Source organism: Macaca nemestrina, chromosome 5, assembly GCF_043159975.1.
Source record: "Macaca nemestrina isolate mMacNem1 chromosome 5, mMacNem.hap1, whole genome shotgun sequence".
NCBI classification, from domain to species: Eukaryota; Metazoa; Chordata; class Mammalia; order Primates; family Cercopithecidae; genus Macaca; species Macaca nemestrina.
The window spans coordinates 161,933,448-161,953,310 of NC_092129.1; the positions used below are offsets into that span (position 1 = coordinate 161,933,448).

The 19,863-nt window shown below is 40.0% G+C and overlaps 1 protein-coding gene across 24 annotated transcripts in view; it reads right to left on the minus strand.

The window, feature by feature from the left end:
- LOC112426759 (uncharacterized) overlaps positions 1–19,863 on the minus strand; it is a 551,288-nt gene that overhangs the window by 62,516 nt on the left and 468,909 nt on the right. For 10 of the 24 annotated variants that reach the window (XR_011623994.1, XR_011623995.1, XR_011623992.1 and 7 more), the window contains one exon: positions 3,243–3,902. The exons of 8 other annotated variants lie outside the window; for them this stretch is intronic. Coding sequence is in view for 4 of the 16 variants with exons in the window: in XM_071097561.1 (XP_070953662.1) it covers positions 3,465–3,618 (154 nt within the window). In the remaining 12 variants the exon portion in view is untranslated. Of the gene's footprint in view, positions 1–3,242; positions 3,903–4,329; positions 19,358–19,863 lie in introns of those variants that run through there. 6 more of the 24 variants (XM_071097561.1, XM_071097559.1, XM_071097557.1 and 3 more) reach the window with 3 other exon arrangements.

Genomic DNA, 19,863 nt, shown 5'->3' on the forward strand with positions numbered 1-19,863 from the left:
TGTTTGGATAGAAAAGAATTTATATAAATGTTTTGTTCAAGCCCAAAAGGGAAAGAGAGTTTAAATATACAGTGCATGAAAGATGCATGCCCAACTTCAAAACAGCTTAGTGCGCAGAAGAGGAAAAATAATCTAACCTTCTGTTAGTCATTCCCAACAGTTTTTAAGCTTAAATATCTTGCAATTTGCAACATCATTTCAATGACCCCCAACAGTGAGAGATTAACCAAAATTTCATAACTGCCCCACTCTCCTCCCCTCATGCATCTTGAGGGGAGGAGGAGGAACAAGAAGGTCAAAGAACAAATGGAAACAAAATCTGTGTTTTGCACTCTTTCTCTGCACTTGAGAAAGAAAAGGAGGCAGATAAATCTGTATAATACTAAACCAAATCTCTTTAATTCCAGTCAGCTTTTATCATTCAGCCACTGAGTCTGTGTGTGGAAAAATTCATGCTAATTCCCCCTAGCAACAGCCTCAGCCTATCAGGAGACTTTATGTACCATGCAGCTGCCAGCCAGAGAGAATAACTCTAAGTAGGTCAGGCCTGTATTTCTAAAAATGCTACGGTCTAGTAACCCCACTGTCCCGTCTGTCTGCCCTGCCCCATAATAACCTCAATTGCTTGGTGACACAATGACATACTATCCTGTTAGAGTGCAATCACATCATGCTACATTATTCTGCTGCGAGCATGACTGCTGGGTGAAGGACCCTCGGAGGGGCAGCATTAATCAGGCAGGCATTCATGTCCAGCAGCACTTCGCTCTAGAAATGGGGACTGCATTAATGACCAGCTGTTTGAACTAACACAAACAAAATAATGTCTTCCACCCTGTTGGGTGCACAGAATACTATTCTGATCTGGCAGGTTCCGCTTCTTGACTAAATCGAAGATGTAAATTAAACGGGCTCAGACAATGTCAGTTTTGGCAACCTCAAACTGAGTATATTTAAATTATATTACATGTGATTCAAAAAGCTATTGATTTAATATATGCAGCTTTCCATGCTACAATTTTCCCTAATCCACATTTTAAAAAAAGAAAAAATGCATACATGGGTAATGCAATACATATGCACATATTACCCAGCAAGCTAAACACACAGAGCTGAACTAAAATTGACTTCTCTTTGGGCAGAGAAACAAAGCGGGTCAGGAGTAATTGTGCGGCATGAACACAAATACAAATAGAAAATGAATGCCGTGGAGGAGCACTGAAAACAAATAAGAGTAAACATTCTAAGCCTACGGACCAATCAGCTCCTCCCACCATCTCTTTGTGGAGGCTTCAGTAGCACCCAAATCTCCAAGCACAAGAGACAAGGGAGGGAAGTGAATGTGGCCTTCAAACCTCAACAATTCTGGTACGCTGACTTCCCATAACGTTTACTGACAAGCTGCTGTTTGGCTTCAAGACAACAAAACCTCCTTCAAGGTTTAAACTTGGGAGATCACCATAAATCAAAACTCCTTAGTTGTTTTTTAAATTCGAAAGTGGGAATTTTAGAATTTAATTTACCCTATTCACTTGAATGTCACTTTTGACTTCTCTCTATTGAAATGCACAAAAACAAACAAAATTATGTGTGGATACAGAGATAGGAGACTGGCAGTGCCATTTTTGGCTATTTAGTAAAACGTCTTGTATTGATAGAGCTTGCATTGATATTTTCTCACATGATTACTTTGCATGTTTAAGCGTTCACAGTTTCATTAAATGAACATATCCCCCCTGATAAATTGATAATTCAGCCTTCAATTATACAGAATTCAGTAAGTCTTATTTGTATAATCCATCAGTATTTGATTTACAAACAGAAAATTTCTTAATCCATTTGCCCTTGTTTGAACTGGGTTTGATAACTTAGTTATGACTATCTTCTTCACTTTGTGGCACACATCACATAGTTATTCTTGGACAGATACAGTCACTGACGCAACCATGAACCGCTAATTACAAGCTGGTGACATTCTGCTTGTCTATGCAGCTTTGAAGTTCTAAGGCTGTTTTTCTCTTGTGCGCTTGCTCTGTTTCATTCTCTTCTCCTCATGCCACCCACCCCCAATCACTTACTCTCTCTTTCCTCTTTTCACTTTAAAGCCTTTCTGGATTCACTCTAGGACTATCTGGAGAAAGAGGTAAGAATGATCAGATTCTGTAACTTACTGCTTTTCCTTTCCTTCTGTACTATCCCTGCACACAGATCTACAGTTTGAAAGTACAGTAATAAGATCCTCACCCAGCCCCACCCGCAGGAATGCACCAACAGCTGGCCAAACATAATCCAACACACAGAGCTGCCTTTGTAGAAATAGTAACAAACAGTGGAAGGGCCAGACAGGCGTCCCAGAAGAGCTCCCCATGACAACTGGGAAAGCTCCTCACCCCCAGGGTTGAGCTGACTCCACTGAACTGGGGTTGGAGAACCCCAGTCCTCACATTTGAATCTACAACAAGCCTCAAGTGCCTGCCCTCAACCTCACTAGAAGCTACTTGGAGGGCATTCGGCTCTCCGTAACAGCAAGTTAGAAGCGAGCATTCTCCATACTGACAACGGCCATACTCTGCCTCATGGCACATGCCTTTTGAAATGCAACACTGCAAATCTCCAAATCACATGAAGAGCATTTACACCTGTATCTAGCCATCTTAGCTGTGAGCTGGTAGGACCACCTCTCCTCCTTAGAAAATAATTTCTTTTTGCAAATTATAGGCTGATCCCGGCATTCTGAAACATGTAAATATAACACTGTATTCATCTCCACTGAGCATTTAGCATCTGAAGCCTGTGGTAGCCAGCTGGTCTCAAAGTCATCTGGGATACATTTATTTTGATTAAATTGATCAGATTTCTATTTACAGGATAGAATTTTTTGCCATTACTGAATACAGCTGTGTTTACAGGGATTTGTAGAAGAAGAAAACAAAACCCCACAATCGGTCCTAGCAAAGCACAGAGCATTCAGAACTGGAAGGAGTTAAAACAGAGGGGGCTTGCTTTCCGAGTAAAAAGAAAATTCTGCATGCAGCTGCTTTGGCCATGCTGTCTCACTAGTCAGGAAATGGGTGTTGAGCTGGAGCTGAAAACACAAGCTGCAATCAAGCCCCATCCAGCAAAGTGACAGACTTCCTGTGTAAAATGGTCAGAAACCTTTTTCATGTCTCTACATGCATGCACATGCATTTAAATCCATGCTGCGAGGCTGCGATTTTCTCTGGGGACACTGGTACAGTCACCTAGCCCATCAGTTCCTTCGTTGACAGCGTCGGGGACATCCAGACTGCAATTTACAGTTCCTCCATCCATGTGCTGGGTTATAAATTATGCCATCCTCCCTAGAATGAGAATGCACAGCAAGCGGCAGACAATCACCCGGCATTCGGCATCTCTTTCTTTCCACGCGCTCCCTCACTCCGCCTTTCTCCAGCTCTGCCTTCTCAGGCAGATACATCAGATACCTTGTTTATCCATCTTCAGCTCCACTCTGAGGTAAAATGCCACCACATCTCGCCATGGGTTGACCCCCCAGACTAAATCCCTGGGAACAGCCTGAGCTGGGTGCACGCGGCCGAGGCGACGGCTGCCCTTGCCCTGCGGAGCACGGGTGGGCATTGGATGTAAGGTACTCCTAACTTCCCCTTCCCCAGTCCTTGGCGTCCTCTCTAGCCGTCCCACCCCAGGTCTTCTGCAGCTTCACCCTGTCCTCCAAGTCGCCTCGCCCAGCTGCGAGGGAGGAGACCCTGGCCGGAGCTCCGCCAGCAGGTCCTTCTTTCGCAGGGCGCAGACGCACGATTCCGGGATCGGGTGCACCACGGCGAAGCCCAGGCGGGAGACGGCAGGAGCAGCTCAGGTAACCAGGGGAAGCTTGGCGTGCCCACGGAGATGCAGCCCTGGAGCTGTGAGGAGAGACGGTCTGGCTTCAGAATTAAAAAAAAATAGAAAAAAAAAAAAAAAAAAAAAAAAAAGAAAGAAAGAAACACAAAACAGCGCAGCTCGGCGCCAGCGAGGGTGGAAAAAACAGACACAAACCATAAAAAAAGCAAGAGTTAAAATCAAATTAAAAAAAAAAAAAAGGAATACAGAGATCAGAGTACTTCATGCGACTTTTATTTCTGATGTTTCTTGGTTTATTGGCCTCCCCACCCCCTCCAAAATCTGTTCTGTCCCTGAACACCACTGTCTGTCCATGAGTGCCAGTCACAAAGACTTGCTCCCAAGTGCTGCAGACCCAGCATCACATGAGAAACCACATGACAAACTGCAGTCGGCTGCTGATGTGGTCAACTCTTTCACCCAGGCAGGGGGAGCAGGAGGGAGACAAACCTCAAGTGAGACATGCCCCTCTCAGGCGGCCAGGAAGACATTTCCTTAAAAGAACAATGAGAAGCATGCCTCTGAAGCTTGCTTGGGAATACATATACACTTTTACATATGCGCACTTACAGAGACTAAAGAGGCCGTGGATACTTGAAGACATTCTGAGGATGCTGTACCACAGACACTAGCTGGATGGCAGCAATATTATTTCTAGTTTGTATTAGTCAAAGCTGATTCCACTTAAGTGGATTCCTGAAAAGCACACACCACGTCTTCATAGCATGATCAGGCTTGGAAAACCAATTCTATTATCTCTCCCTGCAATCTGTATCTGAACCTGCATTCTGAATAATTTATTTTTAGACTAATAAGATGCTTGCCAAGACTGCTCCCTTTCTTCGGTAAGCAGCACAGGCAATATTCACCCGAGTAGGAAAGCCTTGTCCCTTTGTGGGGAGAAAAGAGGAGGTGGTTTTTAAAAAAAATGCAATTTCTTATTTAAAGGCAGACAAACACATAGCAATAAACTTCTCGCAAGTAATCTTAAAAACAAGTGAAATGTTTCTGCTTCATTGAATCGACATGTCTCTTATTTGCAGTTTGGCATCTCATGCTGGCAAATGGTGGTGATATTTTTCTAACACTGTTCATGGCTGCAGCTACAGCCCTTAAGCCACATGGATATTGCTACTTCTCAGCAGGGTGAGAGCAAACAATTGCTTTCTGGAGCACCTTTCTGTGGAGGTGCTGCACTGCCAGGTATGTTTTACTAGTTACATGAAGGCAAGTACAAGTGAGATTGCCTCAGGGTCTGTAGATTCTGTCACTCTTCCTGGAATTAAGTAAGTTGCCTATTTGGGATGTCCTTCCCAAGATGTGAGAGGTATGCCTTTTTAGCAAAATTGATTATGCCAGCTAACTAGAACCGGAGAACCATTAAACAGGTGAGAGATAATCGTCTACAACATGTCTCATTGGACTGTGTGGATATCAAGGTAAGCGGCCATTAATTCATTTGAGATGCCCTTTCAGCCTCTCACCATATAAGTGTGTCAAGGATGGCCCCAGACACTGGGGTTCCGGTGATGAGCAAGGGATGCATGGTCTCAGACATCCTGGAACTCAAGGTCCAGTAACTGCATACGTCTTTTGTCCTTCAAGACAACCTTTTCCCAATTTGAATTCTCCAAAGTTAACCAAGGAAGAGATCCAGCAGTCACTTTTTTTACCCTTGCCTCTTCAACATCCTCTATGATCTCCCAATTCCTATATATTCTCTCTTTGCCATCTGTCCTTGGATTTAAGATTTCTTCTCCATTTATTCCTAGAGTCCAAGCTCAGGTACTAATACCCTCCTCTCTGGTGACCCTCTTTTTGTTTCATTCCATTTGGCAGCCTGCCACCAAACTAATCCTCCCAAACCACCACATTCGTGATGTCCAGAACTACTGTCCAGATGGGCTAGACAACCCTTTGTCCAAAACCAAGGTGGCTCCTTATTTCTTCACATTGATACACTACCAGTCAAGACACTCTATTATCTGATTATCCATTGTCTGTTTAAACAGATTGGTCTATTAATGATCTTCTGATCACATCCTCGATTGAATCAGGAAAAAAACTGGGAGCTTAATTTTGTTAACAAGAAGGCACAAAGCATTGTACAAGAAACAAAGACACACGAAGCATTGACCGTGCCCTCAGAGAACATACACTCTATAGAGCCTACGCTACTTTTTTCTATCATTACTAACCATTTATTATCTTCTATTGCTAGTCATTTCTTCAGGTTTTATTTCCCATGAAAATAATTAGTAAGTCTCAATCCACTTGCTAAATGTGGGTCAGATAAGTGGTGCCACAGAAGGGCTGAAAAAGGAACAAACACTTCTACTTAAATGTCTGGGGAGGTTCCCCGAGTTCCCTGGGATTTGCAGTGAGCTATAAAATATTTGGCCAGGGAGTAGGGAGGGGTTTAGGTATTAACAACAATAGCAACAATAGTAAGTGTTAAAAATTAGCACTTACTACGTGCCAGCATCTATTCTAAGCATTTTAGATACATTAACCTACTTAATTTTATGAGAAAATACTTTTAACAAGTTATTTTCAGTGATATACAGACAGAAGCACAAAAGAGAGATTAAATAAATTGTCCAAACTACACAGCAAGTAAGTAGTAAAGCGTATCTGGTCCCCAAGCACATGGTCTTAACCACCATGCTGTCCTGCTTTGGAAATGAAAAAAATTGTGGGAGCGAGACCAGATATGTGAAAATACATACATATGTCTGAAGGTGGATGAAGGAATCACTGTGGTTCAAGTCAGGTGTTAGTGCTGTAGAAGTGGGACTAGGTTGAGGAGAGCCACAATATAAAGCTAAGACATTATCCCCCTCTTCATAAACAATGGGACCAAGAACGAAATTGTAGGATAATAAGTCCAGTAACCAAATCTAAGATTGATGGGGGAGGAAGGGATCGGATATAAGGAGACTAATCAAGAGGCTTCTGCAATTGCCTGGCTAAAAGGGAATGGTGCCCAAACCTTGGTAGTGGTGAAAGGAAAATTGAGATGGATTCTGGAGGTGTTATGAAGAAACAACATTATTGCAGTATTCTTGGAAAACAGAGAGGAGGTGATGGTAAAGCTGACTCTACATTTTTTAAAGCTCAGATGAAGAAAGAACGCAGGTCCCTGAGCTTAGGAGTTGTGTCATTCATCTTTTTTTCCCCCAGGAGCTAGCAAAATGCTTGATATGCCTTTTTAGAGTAATGAATAAATGAAGGTGATGGAAAGAGAAATGGGAACATCAGAAGTGATGATGCCACATATACCAAAAATCTCTACAGTGCATTTAGTAATTCACAGGATATCTGAGTGGCTTAGGTGGGTTGGCTTCCATCATGCCATTACTTATATAGAAATAGAATTTATTTTCTCTTTCCACCTTTGGCTTTGTTTTCAGATGCTACCTGATTTCCCCCACCACACACCTCGGATGCTCTTCCTCAGGCTGATCTTGGTCAGCCTGCGTTTCCTCCGCCCTGCCCCAGCGACCCCCATCCTTGCCCACCAGCTGCAGACTCATCCTGTCCAGATCTGACCCCTAATCAGAATGTTGCACTTATCAAGACGATAAGATAAGCAGGCTAACATACTTTACCATTCTTTTATTTATTTATTTTTAATAGCAAAGGGAGAAACCACAGACGTTTATCAGCCTTCTCACACAATCTTAGCTAAAAAGAATACTAAATTAATGAAAGCACCTCATTTCTTGGGCAGTTAATGAAGGTTAATGTGACATACTGCCTCTGGCTCTGGAAGTTAAAAGGGGTGTTACTGCCTCATATTATAGCTGGGAAGAAAAAGTGTTAATAATCTTTCTCATCAGCAGTAAAGAATTGAGCTTTTAATACCCAGATATATTTTAGTAAAAGGCTAGTATATCATCTGTAAGTGGAGTTCAAGAGCAATGTTAGATAACTAGGGCATTTCGAGAGCCCGCTTACACCAGAGACCAAGAAAAAAAAAAAAAAAAGAACAAGAGAGAGAAAAAAAAAAAAAACAGCCAAAGCTGAATTTATTCCAAGAAAAAAGAAAAACGTGAATTTATGTTGGGAATATTTTCATTTATATCACTTTAGATCAACTCTAATAATCTTTAAATAGTAAGAAGAAAACTTGGATCTCACAAATAAGTGATTTTGAGTAAATGGGTAAATGTGTGAGCAAGGTCATTGTTTGATTCAATGATGTTCACACAAATGCATTATGTGGACCTGCTAATCTAAGAGAGTGTGGTAGGCATTGTCTAGGGCCCTGAAAGAGCTTACAATACACTTACCCAGGAAGAAGACACTTCCCTTCCTTTCACAGAGGGAAGCTAATGCATTTGATGATAGTAAAAAAATAGCAGGGGAGGCAGGGTAAGTGCAGTGGCTCACTCATGTAATCCCATCACCGTGGAAGGTCAAGGTGGGCGGACTGCTTGAGCCCAGGAATTCGAGATCAGCCTGGGCAACATGGCAAAACCCCATATCTACCAAAGAAAGTACAAAAATTAGCTGGGTGTTTTGGTGTGCACCTGTAGTCCTAGCTACTCAGGAGGCTGAGGTGGGAGGACCACTTGAACCTAGGAGGTAGAGGTGGCAGTGAGCCATGATCATGCCACTGCCATCCAGCCTGGGTGACAGAGCAAGACACTGTCTCAAAAAAAAGAAAAGAAAAAGAAAAAAAAGAAAAAGCAGGATATAGTTTAAAAAGAAAAAAAAAAAAAAAAGAAGGGTCTGCTCTCTTGACAGGGAGCCAACCCACCTAAGCCACCTGAAGATGTTATCATAGCAGAAAGAGCTTGCATGCTGTGAATATTCAATGAATGTGACTCTTCAATCCTTTAAGTTATATAAGAATGCTATGCTTTATCTGTGCAGTCCTGGGAAATATTAATGATGGGCTGATAGTGTCAAGAAAGGCAGGGTCTATAGGTTTATTTAGCAGAGTTGCTAGAGGACTTAAAACTGCATATCATGGTTTCTAACCTCTTCAAAATGGATGCTGAATTAAGATGAGCCCTTCCCAAAGCAGACTGACAAAGTGACTAATTGCTGGCTGCTGGCAGAGGACTGATTTCCCCTCTCTCTGCTACCCAGCGTTATTACCCTCGTCCATTTCACAGGCTCCAAATGGCAAGTTTAAGGTGGAAGAACTGTGTTTGTTCACCTGTGAGTGGTTTGACCTTAGACTTTGCAGAGCACTGTCAGGAAGTCGGTTTTTCCATGCTCTTTACAGTAAACAAAGACAGTGTGGCTGGGCTCCAAATGTTACAGAAGGTCAGGGACCAAACTGCCTCAAAGACAAAGACTGCTTCCAGAAATTGAAACACAAAATAGATGTGAGCGCCATCAACATTCCACACTGTGCTCCTGTTCATTCTCAGTGTTTGCTTCAAACAATGTGACACATACCCAGCGTAGATGCATAATAGAAATAGAATCATAAAACCCCAGGTGCTGGAAAGCACCTTAAAGGTCATCTGGTCCAACCGCAAATCTAAATTGTCAATGCTGCCCTTTAAAACCTCCTCCATGTAATCATCCAGGCTCAAGGGGAACACCTCTGGTGACTATAAACGCAGTGCCCTGGGAGAGAGACAAGTCATTCTATCTTTTGAATGCAACAGCCTGAGTATTTAAAACCCTGAGCCAAGGCCTGGGCGTGGTGGCTCACACCTGAAATCCCAGCACTTTGGGAGGCCAAGACAAGCAGATCACCTGAGGTCAGGAGTTCGAGACCAGCCTGGCCAACATGGTAAAACCCCGTCTCTACTAAAAATACAAAAATTAACCAGTCATGGTGGCACACGCCTGTAATTTCAGCTACTCAGGAGGCTGAGGCATGAGAATTGCTTGAACCCAGGAGGCGGAGGTTGCAGTGAGCCAAGATCACACTACTGCACTCCAGCCTGAGTGACAGAGTGGGACTCCGTGCCAAAAAAAAAAAAAACTCTGAGCCAAAATGTCCTATTCTATGACAGCAGGAGCCTCACTGGAGCTTCTGTTTATTAGCCCTCGATTTGGAAGCTCAAATCTAGCATGACTTCCACATGATGACCCCTCAGTTACTGGAGGGCATATATCATCCCCCATCCAGATTTTCCTCCTCTACACAAAATATCTGCAATTTCTTTAGACATTACTCTGTGACTTCAGGTCTATTCAACATTCAATTTCCGAGCCTAGGAATACATTCCAGTTGATCAATAGTGTTTTGAATGATGTGTCACACAAAACATAACACAAGGTCCCATGATGTGGCTACACAAAGCGAAAGAGTCCTATTACTTCCATCATTCAAACTGATCATATTTCATTTAGTGCAGACTAACCTGCATTTTCTTTCCTAGTGGGTACCTCATGTTGGTGACTCTTACTGGGCTCACCTGTGCCTTTGTTCATATAGTTTCACTTAAATCACATTTCTACCATCTTCAACGTCTTTGTGCATTCATTTGACTGGTTTTGCTTTGTTGTTGGTTTTGGTTACCATATATGATCAGGTTTTAGGTATATTTTTAAACATTTTTAAGCCAGGCATGATGGCTCATGCCTGTAAGCCCAGTACTTTGGGAGGCTGAGGGGCAGATCACTTGAGCTCAGGAGTTTGAGACTAGCCTTGGCAACATGGTGAAACCCCATCTCTACAAAAACACAAAAACTAGCCAGGCATGGTGGTGTGCGCCTGTGGTCCCAGCTATTCGGGAGGCTGAGGTGGGAGGATCACTCACTGCAATGGAGGTTGCAGTAAGCCATGATTGCACCACTGTACTCCAGCTTGGGTGACAGAGTAAGACTCTGTCTCAAAAATAAAAAATAAAAAATAAAAATGAAAAGAAAGAAATAGTAGTAAGTCACTCTTGAAGGAGTCATAGATATACTTATAAATACACATATCTATCCATGGTAAGATACAAGATTTATGAGAGCAGAAGTTCTTAGAAAGCATTGAGTACACCTTCTGTTTTTCATATATCACAACAGCACTGCATAGAATAAAATAACTCTGATTATATAAAATACCCTGGCCTAGTAGGAAAAATATGGGACTAGAAGTCAAAAGCTGTTGGATCTGGTATCTGTGTTGCTACAGACTATCTGTTTATCTGTTACATAATTATCGAAAGGTCACTTTATCTTTTTCCAAGCTATAGTTTCCTTCATTGTAAAGTGAGAATCTCAACAATAAGCACCCTGAGTTGTACCGCATTCTAATAATTTATATTTCTGTGGAATTCTAATTAAATTTGTAAGTCTATTCTTTAATACAATGGAATAAATTGTATATTAGCCAGTGGTTAAGCCCTGACTAAAATTTTCTATAGACTTTCATTAACATTAGATAAGTTTTACATTAAATTGTATCTTAAGTGAGTGAATGGCATATTCACAAATCAGAAAGTTCTTATGTCCAGAGTTTTTTTTTTTTAAATATGCCAATTAGGGAAATTAGATAAGTCTGACTGGGGGTCCTGGAATCTTTACCCTCTGATAAAATAACAGTTTTGAATAGGTGAACCAATTACTGAGATTCTTGGGGTAAGGAATAAATGTCATAATGTGATATCATCACTTTCCTATAATCCAAATGTCTTCTTAAAATGTCTTTAATTAACTATACAGAGAGAACCTTTAGGTTGAAAAGATCTAGTTTCTTCCACATTTTTTAACTAGAGCCATGACAACAGAGTGCCTTGATGTCAATCAGCAGTTCCCACAATGGGACTACTATTCACATTCTGAGCGAGGGGGGAGGGAACGATGGCGTATGGTCATAACAAGAGAACAACCGCCCATCTTAAAATCTTGCATTCGAGTAAAATTAACTCCATGATCAGATTCTAAGACACACCCTCATAACATTAACTTCACAGAGTACAATAGTTGGTCTTTTTACTAAGTATATTATGGGACTATGCAGTTTTTCTCTCAGATCAAAAGAACTAAAATAAAAATTGGAATGGTGGGCTTTATTTTCTCAAAATCTGGGCCCGGTTTTGACCCAGCCTTTCTCTGTGCATATTCCTTCACCATCCTGACCTCAGCACCATCTCCTGTAAAACAGAGGAGGTCTCTGAGTGTCTAGGCTCTCTGCCCATATGTCAGAAAGGAGGCATGATTTTCGGCTTTTGAAGATCCTCTGCTTTCAACATGTAAGCTATCCAAGCAGCTTATGATCCTAGAGATCCACAAGTCATATTGTATCTTAGTTTCTCTCATTCTTAAAAGCCTCATGGCAAAGACCCTAGTGCAACAATATTTTCTCAGTCTCAAATCCCTTTCTGGGCATCAGGCAGAGGGCTCTCAAGCCAAGACCCTGGGTTTCAGTAGCAGGGGGCATGCAGCACTTCATAAGCCTGAAAAAAAAGCCGCAACTATATGATGCGCACATAGTCCAGACATAGAGAGTGATGCGGAGATGGACTGATGCCTTTTGATGTTTGCAAAATATACCTAGGTAGAAAACTGTTACATAATTAAGTGACCAATGACATTTGATATGAACAAAAGTTTGAACATTAGCTTACTCTAACCAATATGATACTCTAAAATGCAATTAGCACAAATGACCACATCTCCATTCAAGTAGCAAGGCAGACTTTTAGAGGAAACCTTAAAATAATTAAAGTGGCCACGTTCAGGATGTCAAATGCATATAGGTATATCATTGGCTGCTAAAGCAGTAAAGCTTTCTCAGGCAATAGAGGAGGCAGGCTTATGCCCAAGATTAGACTGAGTGTCTTACTGAAGTACAGTGCCCCCGCTCCACTGCATTTGATGGCCTTTTCTGCAGGTCCTCCAAGATCAGTGTTATAGTATTGTGGTGTCTACAGGATGTAGGTACATGGAAGGGAAGAAGGGATGGCAGAACTGGAAAGAAAAGATGTTCATTTTTTACTCCATTTGCCTCAATGCATGCTTTATGTAGAATTCATCCCATAAGGTCAAAAACCTAATAAGGCCTTATTTTAAAAGTTCTGAAACATGCAGTAAATCACATGTGATTTTTTTCATATGAGCTGTGACTCAATGATTGAATTTATGTTCATGAAAATAATTCAGCTTACATCAAACACTGGTTCCTGATACCCCGTTTCCCAAAACACACAAACACACACTCACTCACAGTTCATATATAAATAGATATGTCTATGTTTTATTAAGATTATAAAGTTATAAAGTATATTAACTGTATAAGTATGCAAAATTATACATATAGAAGACAGAGTATCAACATAAATAATTTAATTTAATAGAGTTGGCTTAATTTTTGATACTCTATATTCAAAGACAAAGATTTTTATTACTGAGGATACTGAAAAGAATATCTTTTTTCAGAATCTAAAGAAAATTTAAAAATAATTATTCAAATGTGTTGCTATATCGACATAAATGTAGCACCTCTTCATATGCCTTCTTTGAAAGGAGAAACTTTTGTTTATATAAGTATACTAAAAAGGCCAAAATGATCTTAATACTTTCAGGTTACTGAGGCTGTAAAAAAGACATATTGATCAGTAAGTGGATTATCAAGTGTAGTTAAATGTAAAATGTAAAACCTTGGGAAAAGAATAAATCTAGTAATACTGGACAATTAATACTACATTTTAGACACTGCTCTGAGCACTTCGCATTAACTGAGTTAGGCACTATTTCAATCTTCATTTTATAGATGAGAAAACTGCAGCAACAGAGAAGTTCAATAATGACCAAGGCCACACAGCTAACACATGGGAGAGCCAGACTGCGTATTCAGGTAGTGAGGCTCCAGAATTCTTGCCCCAGAGTCCGTTACTCTGCCTTGTATCTCTTCCTTCTTTTTCTCTTCTCCCACCTGACCCCTAACACCTAAAACCATATCAAAGGCAGAACCCTCTCCTGAATCTGTTCAGGCCTCGTAGTTAGTGTCCATGATACAGAATGAGGCTTTCTAAAGGAGTTTTAGAAACATTTTAGCTAATCGTTATAACAACTCTGCCAGTGTGCTATTATCCTCTTTTGACAGATGAGGAAACTGAAACCCACAGAGATTAAGTAACATCCTCAAGATCAAAAAGGTAACAAACGATTGAGGCAGGATTCAGATACTGCTCTACATGACGGGAAAGCCTGTGCTCTTGGAATTACAGTCATAGTACAATAGATCAAGTTCAAAGCATCATCTAAGTCAAGGAAAACCAGTAAAGAGGTTTGGAGAGACAAACAGGGTCAACTCCAGGCATCTAGGTCAGCAGAAATGGCACCATTGAGCAGCACTGAGACTGTAGGATCACGGATCAGAGGCTGCTTCCTCTTTGCTTCTGGGCATCATCCTCATGTCCACTCAGAGTAAATGGCCTCTCTGACTGGAATCGGAGGTGGCTGGGTCATCTCACAGAGCCAAACAAATACAATTAGCTGTTGCAAAGCCTTTGGGGAATTATTCCCAGTGTAAATAAACACATAACCACGTAGCAAGAGCCTTGATAAAGTCCAAAAACAAGCGAACTTGGAGTATCTAAGAGAAAAGACCAGAATGTAAATGAAAAACCAAATAAACTGGGGTAAACTATAGGATAGGGCCCTGTCTGTGATGGCCTGCATATGACAAGCCATAGAAAAAGGATGGTGAATTCTGGGTAATAAGAAATGTCAATGAGATGGAAGAACCACCTGTTTTATGTAAAGCTCCAAATAACCAGATCACAGTGGACAGCCACTCAAATAATGCCTTCATAATACAGGGTATTATTGAGAATAACTCAATTCACAGAGAGCTTAAGGCAGCCAATATTTGATAGCCTGTCAGAAAAAAACAGAACAGTAATTACAGAAAAGAATCATATCCTCAGAAAAACAAAAATTAATCAAAGTAAGTTTGTAAAGTCTATCTTACAGACACATTGTCTGGACTGGTCCTCTCAAAAATACTGTTTTTTTTTTTTAATTTTATTTTATGCCAATTTATTTATTTAATGATTTTTGTCTTATTACTTCAGAACTGGAAATATCTTATGACTCATAACATCTTACAACCTTTCTACTTTCTTAAAGAATCTCAAGTTTATAATCACAAGGGATAGGATTATTTTTCAAAAATTAAATGATGATGTAACGATTACTATGTCTATTGTAGAAAAATCAACCTTATTACAACTGCAACAATACCATTAAAAAATATGAGTAATTCTAATCAACTTGAGATAAGGTCTAATCAAACACAAATACAACTGATAAATTTCATTAAATAGCATGGAGATTAAATTAAAGCACTATTATGTAATAAAAACCTTTAGTGGTACTAAAATTTTAGAATAGTTCAGATATACAGAAAAATTTCAAAGATATACAGAGTTTTCATTTTTTTCCTATTACTAACCTCTCATATTTGTCACAACTAATGAATATTCAATACAGTATTATTAACTAAAGCCCATACATTTATTCAGATTTCCTTAGTTTTTAGCTAACATTCTTTTTATTTGTTCCAGGATCCCATCTGGGCCACTACATTGAATTTATTTGTCATTTTAGGTACCTCTTGGCTGTGAGTTTCTCAGACTTTCCTTGTTTTTGATGACCTTGACAGTTTGAGAGAGTACTAGTCAGTTATTTTTATAGAATGCCCTAAATTTGAGTTTGGCTGATGTTCTTCTTAGGGTTTGACTGGGGTTATGGGTTTTGGGGAGGAAGACCACAGAGGTGAAGTACCATTCTCACCAAATTATATTAAAGGTACATACCATCAGCATGCCTTATACTATTGATGTGAACTTTGATTGCCTGGCTGTTTGTAGTGTTTGTCATGTTTCTCCACTGTAAAGTTACTCTTCTCATCACCCACTTTTCTGTACTGTACTCTTTGGAAGAAAGTCACTATATGCATCCCAAACTCAAAGAGTGGGAAGTTAAGCTCCACCCACTTGTAAGCAGAAAATCTACATAAATTGTTTGCCATTCTTCTGCATGGGAAAATTATCTCACTCTCCCATTTATTTATTTATCTGATCTTATATCAGTATGGACTCATGGGTATTTCTTTTATACTTTGGGTTATAATCCAATACTAACACAATAAAGAAATTTTTAATGGAGATGCATTGAAATTCATTGCTAAAATGGGCCTGACACTTCTTGACCTTGGCTAAACAGAGATTCTGGATAGAGCAAAGCACGGTGACGTCATGTGGACTTTGAAGGTTAAGAAACTACAGATCATCAGGACGTATTTGCTCTTCCATCTCACAGAGAAAATGGGGATATACCTCCTCATTCCAGGAAACTTTCTTCCTATATTTCTGATATATCCAGGATAAAATTCAATATATATAGGCAGTAGCTTCAAAGTTAAGCATAATTTGTTTACTACAATTCTTAAGGCAGATGTTGGATCAATACCTCATTCTCTTAGAAATAACTTTGGTGCTTATAAGTAGGCATCACATAATCTGATATACTAATATTATATATATAATTGTGAAAAACATTTATATATCAGATTATGTGATACATAAGTCAGCCAAACTCAAATTTAGGACATTCTACAAAAATAACTGACTAGTTACTCCCTCAAACTGTCAAGGGCAACAAAAACAAGGAAAATCTGAGAAACTCACAGCCAAGAGGTACCTAAAATGACAAATAAATTCAATGTGGTGGCCCAGATGGGATCCTGGAACAAATAAAAAGAATGTTAGCTAAAAACTAAGGAAATCTGAACAAATGTATGGGCTTTAGTTAATAATACTGTATTGAATATTCATTAGTTGTGACATACATGAGAGGTTAGTAATAGGAAAAAAATGGGAACTCTGTATATCTTTGAAATTTTTCTGTATATCTGAACTATTCTAAAATTTTAGTACCACTAAAGGTTTTTATTACATAATAGTGCTTTAATTTAATCTCCATGTTATTTAATGAAATTTGTCATATATCAATAATCTGATATATAAATGTTTTTCACAATTATACATATATCTCAAGTATAATTGTGAAAAACATTTGCCAGTTTAAAGTTTAATATGTAGACAGAATAATGCCTGGGGGCACAGGGATATAATTGGGAATTGGAGTAATAAAATAACTATTTTAAGTACTTACTACATATTACTCATTAGCACAAAGTAACTTTAGGTATAAAATGCATGACAAGATTCCATTATAAAGAAGTGCCTGAAAGCTATAGGGCAGAAAGGCATAGAACACAGTATACACTAGAAGGAGATAAAGATAATCGGAAGATTTTATTCATTCATTTACTCAACAAAAATTTTCAGAGTACCTCCAATTATCAGCAGCTGTGCTAAAGACTAGGTATATTACCTACATAGTTACACATTATGCTCTCATGTAGTCTGCGGGAAGACAGACATTAATCAAATAATGGCACCATTGATACTTGTGAAGGAAAGGGTTAAGTCAACAGGCCTGGGCTGTTCAAACCTTGCGTATTCCCAGAGTCTCAAGACTGGTCCTGGCCTGGCTCCTGGGAAGATTACTTCTGAGCCCTTGGCTGAGATAGGAGTTTATGCCAACAGTGTGATTTATGGCAAACACCTGTTTTTGTATGCCTGAGGCTTTGGATCATGCTGTATCAATTTGATCTGAGGCCTGAAGACTAGTACCTAAGGTGCTGCATGCCTACACGACTGACCTCCAATAAAAACCCTGGACACAGGCCTCAAATGAGTCTCGTTGGTTGGCAACACTTTACATATGTTGTCACATATTGTTGCTCAGAAAATTAAGTGTAATCCATGCAATTCCACTGGGAGAGGACAACTGGAAGCTGGTGCTTAATTTCTCCTCTACTCCACGCTATCCACCTTTTCACTTTGCTGAGTTTTTCCTGTATGCTTTCAATGTAATAAACTTTAACCATAAGTATAACAGCTTTTTTGAGTTCTGTGAGTCTTTCCAGCAAATCATTGAGCCTGAGAATTATCTTGGGGATCCCCAACATAATACTACAATTAAAAAATGAGGTACATGTTCTAAAGGAGAATAATACAGTTTGTGGGAGTTTATAACATAGTAACCTGAAGTAAGACTAGGAAGTCAAGGAAGTCTTCCCTGAAAAAGAGAAGTTTGAGTTGTGATAATGGATGTATAAGACATTGCTTATAAAGGTGGAGAGAGCTTTCCAGCATGGTGAATTGCATGTACAAATCCTCTGGTCAGGGAGAGTAAAGTGTGTATGAGCAGCTGAAAGTGACATGCACAGCTGGAGTGGAGGTAGCAGCAGGAGGTGGGATGAGAGATGGGTGGCACAGTCCTCAGAGGCTGGGCCTGGCAAACCATGTGAAGGATTCTGCTCATTATCCTGAGTCATGGGAAGCCATGGAAAGGCCGGAAGCAAACGGGGACTCAGGGTGGTCTTCTGAAATAAGTGTTCTGGCAATGGGGGTTGGGGAAGAACTTACAGGGGGTGATGAGTCAACAGAATGAAAACAAGGCAATCTCTTTTTATAGAACTCATATGAGAGATGGTGGTATCTCTGGCTATTGTGCTGGCAGACGGAATGTTAAGAAATGGAAGCTTTTCATAGAAATTTAGTGGGCCAAATTACTTTGCTGGCTTGTGCAAATGACAGAATGGTTGGACCACTCATTGAAGCAGGAAACACTAGGACAGACCAGGTTTATTTTTCTGGGGATGAAGCACCAGAATGACATACATTTGGTCTTGGATACACTGAGTTTGATGTGCCTTTAGAGTTGAATATGGAGACAGTCATAGGCCACTGAATACATAGGTATGGACTGATGTCATTCAGATTTCATCCACAAATTATAACTACAGCTATCAACTCAAGGGGCAACTATCATTTGCCTTGCATTACTTTAAGTACTTTCCATATACGAACTCATTTTATCCTCACAATTATTAGATGAGCAGATACTATAACTAGCCTATGTCATTCTCATAGCAAGCCAAGGAAGGGGGTTGAAACCAACTTTGGAGACAGTAGGGAGTAAAAAAGAAGAGGGATATTGAGGTTGCCAATATTAATAACTGATTCCTGGCAGACAAGACTGAGAGTATACCGCCGGACCTGAAGAAGGAGGAGGCTGGGCTATCCTGGAAGCCAAGGGAAGTTGGTGCTCCAGAAGAAGACAGTTTTTATTTAATGCTGTTAAGTTTACTAAGAAGAGGACTATGGGATGGACAACAGTCAGTCATTGCAAGTAAAAGTCGTTTTGATGAAGCTGGAAGCTAAATTAGAGAAGGGTGCATGGAAGGCAAGAAAGCGAAGACAGGGAAGTGCTTTCAGCACATCTGGCTATAAAAGGGAGGAGAGAAAGCAGTACCTACAGGGAGCTAAAGGAGTCAGGGAGTAGCTGTTTACTGGTGAGATGGGAGAACTGTAACTAAGTTTTAAAGTCAATGGAAAGGATTCATTTGAGAGGGAATAGTTGAGTACACATGAGAGAAGTATATTGATTGCAGTGAGCTGGAGATTGCACCATTGCATTCCAGCCTGGGCGACAAGAACAAAACTCCGTCTCAAAAAAAAAAAAAAAAAAAGACTCCATTGATAGTGTAAGTTTCTTCAGCAGTCCAGAATGGGAGAGATGGGATGTAAATATGGTCAAATATATTTGGGCAGAGCCAGTGAGTGAAATGATACTCTTCATAACACATGTCACAGAAACCAATAATAGATCCAAGCTCTGCCTATGTTCTACTCTGCTCTCATATGCATTGGTTTCCTTATTTCCCTTTGGCTATCCCTGCCTTCCTTCATGACTCCATATGCCATGTTCCTCTCACTTCGGACACATTGCACTTGCTGTTTTTTTCAGCTGAGAATGTTTTTCATTCCATCCAGTGCCCCACCTCTTCATCCAGTTTCTAGCCTGATGAAGATGTTCAATAAACAGTCATTGGTTGAACAACTTGTATTCAAAATAGTTACTGAAACAAACCTGTATTAGTCCTTTTTTACACTGCTATAAAGAGCTACCTAAGACTGAGAAATTTATAAAGGAAAGAGG